This window comes from Topomyia yanbarensis, chromosome 2, assembly GCF_030247195.1.
Source record: "Topomyia yanbarensis strain Yona2022 chromosome 2, ASM3024719v1, whole genome shotgun sequence".
Lineage (NCBI taxonomy): Eukaryota > Metazoa > Arthropoda > Insecta > Diptera > Culicidae > Topomyia > Topomyia yanbarensis.
In genome coordinates this window covers 43266561-43276783 of record NC_080671.1, presented here as the reverse complement: position 1 = coordinate 43276783, position 10223 = coordinate 43266561, and the positions used below count along the sequence as shown (strand labels likewise).

The 10223-nt window shown below is 41.3% G+C and overlaps 1 protein-coding gene across 1 annotated transcript; it reads right to left on the bottom strand.

Moving 5' to 3' along the window:
• Positions 1 to 6536: 6536 nt before the first annotated feature.
• On the bottom strand, positions 6537 to 8245 carry LOC131683617 (uncharacterized). Its single transcript, XM_058965739.1, has one exon. The coding sequence runs from the start codon at positions 8141 to 8143 to the stop codon at positions 6737 to 6739; it is 1407 nt and encodes a 468-aa protein (XP_058821722.1). The 5' UTR covers positions 8144 to 8245; the 3' UTR covers positions 6537 to 6736.
• Positions 8246 to 10223: the final 1978 nt, after the last annotated feature.

The window sequence follows — 10223 nt, the reverse complement described above, 5'->3', positions numbered from 1 at the left end:
CCTTGGGCAGAGTATCATTAATCCCACAGGTATTCCTACTGAAAGTTCTGCGACGTAGACTGAAGCAGGATCATTCAATTTGAATGAGGCGGTGAGGTTTTGATAGAGGCTTGACCTGTCGATGAAACACATCTTGTTGCAGTCGACTTCTCGAAATTTACTATGAAAGATGCTTGGGATCACTTGCGGACGTATGAGATCCGGGATTCCACGAATCTCATATTTCATGGGTGTGTGGAAGAATACAGTTGAATTAGAAGCATTAAGGAGATTGAGGATAGGTTCGAATAATATGAAGAAGAATTAATAATTTGCGCCATGTAATTGAAGTACAAGGACATGAATCGGGTTTGAGAATTGAGTTCGACAAGTCTCCCGAAATTTGCAATTACTAACGGGTTCAATATATCGCATCGGATGAGCAATCGATACTCGTGGCGAATTCGATACCCAGCTGAACGGCTTAAGCAGACAAATTGTCCAAGGTATCTTACAGACGAAAGACCATGCTGGTGGAGCTTCTCAGAAAGAATTTTGATAGAAACTGAATCAAAAACCCCCTTTGTATCTAGGAAAACTGATGCCATCTGCTCTTTGCTAGCATAAGCCATTGGAATTTCTGTTGAGAGCAGCGCAAGACAATCGTTCGTCTCTTTGCCTTTGCGGAGACCAAATTGTATATCTGACAGTAAGCCATTTGCTTAACTCAATTGTCAAGGCGAAACAAGATCATTTTCTCGAACAACTTTCGGATACAGGACAGCATTGGAACGGGTCGATACGAGTTGTGGTCGGAGGCTGGTTTTTGTAGTTTTTGGATGGCGATGACCTTCACTTGCCTCCAAACTTGAGGAACAATATTACATATTATTATTACATCATAAAAGGGCGAGTAAGAATTTCACCATCGAGAAAGGTGATTCGTTCGCGATACCGTAAGAGGCGAAGTGCGGTAGATCTTCTGTTCCGGGCAGAGTCCAGACAAACCTTGGCGAATTCGATTATCCAACGGTTTGAATATTCCTTGCTCTCGTTAGTACTTTTTCGGTTGCGCATATGCCAGGCCGTGCCACAAAGAGTGCTTATCGATGTTTCTCTCGTTAATCCGTCAAAAACCGGTGCCAGTAACTCCGTTTCTTAGCATTCATCAAACTATTTATTCGCATGTCTAATGTCGCGTACTGTCGATAACTAGCGGGTAACCCGTCGTCCCCCGAAGGTCTTATACGCGGCGGCCTTCTCCGCATACACGTCTGCATGCTCTTTGTCCCACCATCGGTTGGGTAGCCGTCCGCGAGAGTTCGCGTCTGATACTCGTTTAGTCTGAGATTAAATCGCGGTATCGAGAATCAAGCCAGTCAGGAACCCGTACTCTTGTGTGGACTCGATTTTGTCGGATACCGCGGACTCGTACCTTTTCCAATCAATATTTGATGAAAGGTCATATGACACACTGATTGTATTCGGTGGCTTTGAACCGTTAGCAATAGTAATTACGATTAGCAGATGGTCGTTGCCGTGGGTATCAAGGATTACCTTCCACATGCAATCTAACCGCAGGGATGTCGAGAAGAAAAACGTTCGAGCGCGCTGGGGAGCAGTAATCCGTGTCATTTTACCCGTGTTCAAAATGGTCATATTGAAGTTGCCGCAAAGCTTCATGGAGTGAGGTAGATCGATTATCGTCATGAAGGCAACCTCATTCCGTACCATCATCTATAACTAGCCTCGCTGCGGGGTGAAATTCCGCAATATCACCAAGCCGTCTGTGGCTAATTGAGGCTCTAGGGGAGACAAGATTTGGGAGCACTTGGGGTTTTTGATGTTCCTGGAAGTGCTGGGAACTCCATTTCTGACCTCAGGTTTTTGAGACTGGGAGCTGCTTGCTTCGGTTTTGCACCAGTACTTCCTCGAGTAGTTATTTTTGACAACTTCTGGCCTTTACAACGAAGCTTGGAAGAGATTTTCCTCCTTTTTCTACTGCTTCTAGGCGCAGCAGAAGATGTTCTATCCTGGGGTTCATCACAATCGCCTTCGTCTGTAGACAAGTTAGTACAGATGTTCGTAGGGTCCGATGGTGTAGCTTATCTTTAACATTTCTGTCAAAGGTCCTCGCAATTCTAAATCGGATCGGAGACTACCCCGGCACAATCAACCTTATTTGATGGTGCATATACTCTACACTCTTTCGTGAAAGGCTCGTAGCCAGCAATATCATTTGCCTGGTTTAAGGGATTACATACTTTTTTATTTTTCAAAAAATCGAAATTTTTTCATTACTTTATCTGAAAGTACTACTCCTTGAGAATATTTTCCCAAATTATAGAGATCCGAGAAATAGATCGATAGTTACAGCGCTTCCAAGCGCGCTTCGTCTACCAAGAGCAGTGGTAACTTGAAAGTTTAAACTCGATTTTCTCAAAATCTCGTTTTTCCAAAAATGGTTTTTTCGTGATCACGATTGCCAAAAAACCACTCAACCTTTAATTTTTTTTTCAATTGATCGCAATTAATTTTTCTCGTACCTTAACGATTCCTTTTTTACGCATAATTTTTTGTTTTGTAGATGAGAATTTTTAATAAAATTTTTAGAGCCTAAAATAGCGCTTTTCTAGGAAAAGCGTTCTTGAATGCAGGATAAACTTATTATTTATTCAACTAATCATTAAGGTACGAGAAATACTAATATACCAATGCAATTTTTTGAGTTTTGAGATTTTAGTTGATCTATTGGTCTTCAATCGTGATCACCGCAAACCTCAATAATAAAAGAGGCTTCGAGGGAAAAGCCATAACTCCCTTGTTAGTCCGTCAACAACGAAGTTTGGAAGAGAAAATGTTCCTCCTTTTTCTATTACTTCGAGGTACAGCAGAAGATGTTCCCTCCTGGAGTTCATCACAGTCGCCTTCGTCAGTAGACAAGTTAATATAGATGTTCGTAGGGTCCGTTAATATAGATGTTCGTAGGGCTATCTTTAGCGTTTATGCAAAAGATCGCTTAGAGCGTCCCTGAAGGAAACGCTTAAGGTTCTCCTCGCGCTGTTTGTATGCGGGACATGTCGGGAGATCATGTGCATTTCCCCCACAGTAGATACTTTTCGACATAGCTTCAACAGGAATCATCCACATGATTCCCACCGCATTTGCAACAACGCGCCTTATTGCTAAATTGGGAAGCTGTGTGTTCCAATTGTTTGCAATTAGTACAGTTCATGACACACGGCACAAAAAGGGACAGGCAGACGAACCTTGTCAAAGAGGAGGTAGTTAGGCAGAGAAGAACCAGCGAAGACTCTGGAGTTGACATATGTCCTCTTTCCGTCCGCTGCGAATGATGCTGAATGCAAATGTTTGCACTCCAGTATCTTCACTGGCTAGAGCATGGGATCTTTAAGAAAGCCAACCCCATGTGTCAGCAAATCCGGACAGTTTAAACTCGGATCGGAGACAACCCCAGCACATTCAACCGTATACGATGGTACATATAACCTATATTCCTTCGTAAAAGGCTCATAATCAGCAATATCATTTGCCTAGTTTAAGCTATTTACCACCACAAACATCAAACATTTTTTGTCTTTGGCCCGGTACAAGATCATTTTAAACCGGGCTGCCGATTTTGTTTCGACATCCATCTCACCTTGAGATGAACCACTGTCAGGGGAAGCAAGAATGGGGAGTGTAGTATTATAGACTTGTGTATATAACAGTATCCAGACGGCTTACTAGAAAAAATACTGCTCACTGGCCGGATAACGGTAAACGCGCACACACAAAAGGGAAAAATAACTGAAACCTCGAGGCGGAGAATGCGCAAGATAACCTTAGCAGCGGGTTAGCACTATTCTTTTTAAAATTGCACTGCACGGACTGGAATGATCGACCAATCGGTCCTAGAGTCATAGAACGAATGAAGTTAAAACATGACTATTCATCGAATGTCTATACCGTATTCGCTGCCTTCGCTGCTGTTGTCTGTTGTGATCCGTTAAGTGGAAACGATATGGATCATGCTGTCGCAGTGTTCCACGGAACTGTATAAGAGATATTCCGCCGCATAGTTACTAAGAAACGTGTCGAAAGAAAGGCGGACTATAAGTATCCGTGGTGGAACCTTGATCTTCGTCGTCTACGCAACATGCTCCGAGAACAACGCAAGCGATACTTCCGTCACAAGACCGACGAAAACAAAGCTGTTTCGCCAAACCGAACTTCAATTCTGAAACTTCCCGGAATAGTGCATTCGGTGAGTATATAAGTCATGTCGAAACAGCAACCTTCGGAACAACTCCAACGTTCTGGAAAATTGTGAAAAAGCAGACAACGTGCTGGGGGTATTCCCGTAAATTTTTATCTCGGGGATGCCAGCGCGCAATTCACAGTCGAGTTCGTAAACCATTTTGCGGAAAACTTTTGCGGAGTATTCACCAACTCAGCTGTCTCTCCGTCACAACAGTATATGGACATATTACCATCATTGACCTTTCTATTCCCGGCCAGGCCTGGATAGCATGCCTCCAATATTCATAAAGGGATGAGCACGATCGTTATTTCTGCCGGTTGGTCTTATCTTTAACGGCTCAATCACTGAAAACGTCTTCCCGAGTGTATGGAAAGAAGCGGCTATAATTCCAGTTCACAAGGCTGGAGACATTCATAATGTTGAAAATTACAGAGGAAATTCGCTTTTGAACTGTTTGGCTAAAGTCCTTAAACAATTTGTTTACAATGTGATGTATATCATCGACGATTGTCAGCTCGGATTTGTGAAGCAACATTCTACTACTTCAAATTTGATTATGTACATTATAAGATGTCCCCTTTATTGAGAAGCGTCAACAAACCGAAACAATATATTTTGACTTCTCAAAAGCATTCGATAAAGCACCTCACAACATTGCTCTTCTCAAACTGCAAATACTAGGATTTCCTCCATGGTGAACTGGATGGTTGCGATCTTATATGTCTAGTCGATGTGGTTTCGTTAGAATTAGTTCAACATGTTTTAGCCTGCTTGATATGCCAACTGGAGTCCCTCAAGGAAATCACCTAGGCACGTTGATTTTCATTTTATTCATAAACGACCTTTGCACTCGTATCCAATCTGGAAAACTATTCTTCGCCGACAACTTAAAGATTTTTCGTTCCATTGCTTCTGCTGCACACTTCAAGATGACGTACTTAATATTGAACAATGGTTCTGTTGAATGGCATGCGGGTACACGTTGACAAATGTTAGATGATAAGTTTCAGGCGATCGTTCACTCTATCCCATTATGAGTACTTGCTTCAAGGCCGCGCCATCGAAAGAGTGATTTAGTAGTGCTGTTTGATAGAAAGCTTAGCTTGTCGGGTCACATCACCCCAACGACGGTGAAGGCGTTCGCAATACTTGGTTTCCTGATGCGAAATACGACTGACTGACGATTTATACGCTCTAAAATCTCTATTTTGCTGGTTGGTGCGAAGCATTTGGAGTATGCTGTGCGAGTGTGGTCTCCATCACAACGTCTAAATGAACGCGTACAAAAATCTTGCGTGCAATATGTTCTAAGAAATTTGCCGTGGAATGACCATACCCGTCTACCACCTTATAACGATTTGACAAGCCTCTGCAGAAGTTAACGAAAAAAAGAGTTCTGTTCTTTTGGGGCGACTCAGACGAATCTTTTCGGGTAGTAAAAGCAAGACTTGCAAGTACCAGCTTGGATGCGTGGAATTATTACATCTGCTGTAATGGGTATTGCCTTGAACTACGAAGAGATTAAAACAGCGTTTATGGAAGGTGACGAAATACAACAGGAGGTGAAAGCTTTGAAAACTGGGTGTTGTGATGATTTACACCTACCGTTCAAAAAGTTACATCAATAAAGTTTACTGCTATCATGAATAGTCTAGAAAAGCAGGCAGGCGAGTTTGCTGGATGTAAATGTTTTACGCAGCACTATCGTGTCTACGTGTTCGCTCGGACAGTGGAGATCGACGGTGTAGTTACCAAACCGAGTCAGAAATGCGAAATCCTGCTGAAGTACGGTGTTGGCTGTTTCAAGCACCCTGAATTCGACAGGCGAAGATACTGAATTGCAAACATCGCAGAGGATAAGAAAATATCATATTTTTCAGTCGACTTGCTTCGGACTTCACAGAATCTTCTTTTCTAAATTATATTCGTCTGGGCACGGTTCAGCGCGAAAGGCACAGTGAACAAGTCTAGCCTCCTTGAATGTTAATATACTGTGTTTGGGCAACTCAACCTAATAATGATGTGAACATCATGAACACGTTAGAGAGCCTTGTTTGACCCCTTCCGGTACAAGTTTGGCCTTGCTGAATCATGGGCAGCGACATGAAAATTAAGTTTTTACATTGGTTTGAAGCAGCATGTTTCTCCAGATGTACATGATCCAAGATTATCTTGGATCCGCCAACGATAACGAATAACGATAATATAACGAAACTTATTGTTGCCCCTTCCCCTAAGGGTTAGCTACCTATTATTAGAAGACAACGTCATCAAACTAACTTAAGGACAAATATTGATTGTACAGATAAATGGTTTTATTATTCAATAGTGTATGTAGATTGTTTTGTTACATGGGTTCTAAACAGTCTTTTCAAAATTTGAGCGAACCTCAACTGTCAATGATAAATGGAATTACACACCTATCAAACTATTTGGTGGAATAGTTTGTCCACAATGACTAGACTCGACAAACCCCCTGCACAACTAAATTTCCTACCAAAACTTCAGCTTAATCTTGTTAACGTGCATAAAAACAGTCACCACGCAGAGCATGAATATGTAATAGCTTATGATGATTAGGGCCGCCGGGGGCTCCAGTAACAACGTTTGAAACACCATATTAATCAGTCCGGTTAGTAAGTTGGCACCGAGGAAGAAAAGCAACCCGTTGCCGTTAATAGCTTCAAAAATCAGTGGAATGTACCAGATGCAAAAATCGTCTCCCTTCATTATCTGATCCGGCGATTTTGGTTCCTCGAACCGTACAAAGTAGATGAACACTTCGCAGAACATGAACAGGGCGCACATCGTTGTCCCGATGGACAGAATCCAGAATACGTATCCCATGTTAGCGAGACGCCGTGACACGCCAAACATATCCTCGCAAACGAAAATCATTTTCCAGCAGACGCCGGCTACGATGCTGAGTTTGATGGCCTGTTTGATGAATTTCTTCGCCGGTTGAATTTCGACCGAGGGTCGCATCACCGATCCTATGTTGGTCGAGGCCAGGTACAGGGCTACATAGCCAGGTATGGAAGCGATGCCCTCGCGGTTCGCTTCCACAAAGTTAGATCTTCCAGTTTTTTCGTTGAGAACGTAACGAGAGACTCCTAAATGCAGCATCATTTCGTGGCAGCACAGGACAGTTATCGCAATGAACTTAGCAATCTCCGGATCCTTAATTATATCCATGATAAAAGTTCCGGCGATTTTAACGATAGCCAACGTGATGAAAAAATTCCAATGCACTCCGTACTCCGAAACATGCTGCTGATAATCAATCTCCTGTGTCACGAAGAAACGTGCTACTCCCAAAACTATCAATGGAAGCGTTCCCAGCAGAACATTCCGCACTCGCAGCAGATCCAGTTTCTGGTCTTTATCAGCTTTATAAACGATTCCATTGCTAAATACGTACAGTCCCACTCCAACATCCATCAAACCGAATCCGAAGGTTTCCGTTTTGGCCAGCTCTCGTGGAAAGATACGGAAATCTACCGCTAATATACAAACAGCCGTCATCAGATTTATAAGTGCCCTGGCTGCGGTCATAAATTGTGGTTTTCTTCCCGGAATCTGCACAAACGGCATCAGATGGGTTTTGTGTCGCATTTGCTGAAGGGCGGACAGGCTGGTTATCAGCAGCAAAGCAACGGATATGTTGCTAACCAGCTGGCTCAGCACGGTAACCATAAGCACGAAGGGAAATACTATCAGGAAGAATTCCAACAAAAACCGGCCGGGAATCTGCGTGATGGCTGCTGCAGAGATAAGTTGAATTGTGTGGAAACTGGTGAAAAACGATGGTACGATGTGCAGAAAAACATTTAGCGCCGATGTGCCGTTGTTGTTTTGAATTGAAGTCTCTTGGAGTATTCTATACTCGACCGGGTCCATGGTCACAAAACATATGCACTGTTTTTATCGATATAAACTATATTATTTTGCAAATCTTCTGTCTGATAGTAAAATAATTTTTAGCGTTTTTACACTGTTTGTTGTCATAAATAGTAAAAATTTATTTTGTTTATTTGAATGGTTAGTGAATTTTCTGTCAGAGGCGCGCGGGTGATGAAAAATATTCATCACATCATCAGCTAGTGGGGTTTTTATTAGACTGACTCAGAATAGGAAAAAATTTGCGCGCCTAACGCATAGTTAAAAACCATTCGTGACATAGTCCGAACAATAAACCACAGATAACAGACGTTCAGGCTAGAACAAAATTTCTTCAAAAACCTGTGCAAACTTTCAAATTGATATACGTTGAAAATCCGTGTTTCACTATTGCCATCTGCGCAACTGTTTGCTACACGTGTTTGACAGCTGCACTCTAACTGCATTGTAGTGAACACTGCGTCATCTGCAAACGTTTGCCAAACATGTTTCAGATGTCTGATTTATTCGGAATTTCAGCAGCGGGTATTTACACACGATTCAAATCGAGCCTAAACGTCTGTTATCTGCACTCAAAAAAAAGTAAACGTTATGCCTATTGATTTTACACATAGATTTTTGCAATTAACGGAGGCATATAGACACTATTTGCTAACACATAAACCTAATGTGTGTATTTACAAGAAATATTAATCTTACATTCACATTTCATAGCTATTAGGCACATAAAACCCCATTCTATAACAATATGCACATATAACTTATGTGTCTGCATACATAGTTTATACAGTTGACACATAGAAGGTATGTGTGCGCGTGATAACAATAGCATTTCTTCTTCATATGAATTTTAAGCGGTTTGAAGCAAATAGAATTAACGTTTGGATTTTTTTCAGTGTGTGAATAAACCTATATTAGGGACCATCCATAAATAACGTAGCATTTTTTGAGTAATTTTTAGAACGCCTCTCTTTAAAAAAGTTATGTAGACACTCAATTTAAATTATTGGGTACAGTAAAATTTTGCTGGGGTTTTGAACAGCAAACCGTTCGGTAATCAATTCAGTAAAACAATTCGTTTACCAAACTCTCCGCGATCCGTTCTATCCAAACGTCAAAAAATACTGGTCAGTCAGCAATTTCTTCTGAAAATGGCGACTTGACAGATGATTTGCTGAACCTGTTTTGTAAGTTATTGACGAGGTTCGCTAATGTTGGTACAATTTTGCCGAACAATCAGTCAGTATATTACTAGATACCCAACAAACAACGAAAGCTGAACAAGCCTTTATTACGAGGGAACAAGCTGAACAAGAACTGGACAAACCATTATCCAGCATAATTGTTTGTTGGGTAATGCTCATGTGCCGAAAAAACAGGAATGTTGGTAAATTCACTGCAACATATTGCGGGTTTTAGCTAGATTTGTGGTATTGTAAAAAAAATGTTCGAAAAAAATCGTCGTTTTTGTATTGTAACATAACCTAACGCCATATTCCCGAAATGATTATCCGGTTGAAAACAATACCCCAAATGACAGAAACAATTTACGGTATGGTGTGTTTGTTGTCGAATCACAATATGCCAAATTGTGGAAAAACAATAATACACATAATCCATTTATTGTTCTCGTTTATGCGGGATATATTTGTCGAGAAATGTAGAATTCTAGGATGCACGGATACGAAAAATTACCAAAAGTTGAGCTCTTTGACTCAATCTCGGGGTATCGTGTAATAAGTTAAAATTAGGTAAACCGTGTTGAAGGTTGTTTCCCTTTAACCACGGCAAAAACCACAACTCATTGACAGGTTTTTTATAGTCAACCTTGAGTTAAATATGCCTAAATTTAAGTTGAATCTACCTATGTTTGAGTATACCTCAAACAACTCAAAAGTACCTTATTCCATGGAAGGCCTCGACTGAGTCGAATCTCTCTCTTCGTTTTTGACAACACTAATAAGTGCAAAAGCGACGCAAAACTCAAAGCATCCTAAATTGAAGTTAAAAGAACATATTCTGTTGGTTGTTTGAATTCCGTGTGGGTTTTCAAAACGATCCATTGACATTTTGCTCGAAC

Coding starts and splice junctions, on each gene's coding strand:
- LOC131683617 (XM_058965739.1), bottom strand. CDS start 8,143: ATGGACCCGGTCGAGTATAGAATACTCCAAGAGACTTCAATTCAAAAC.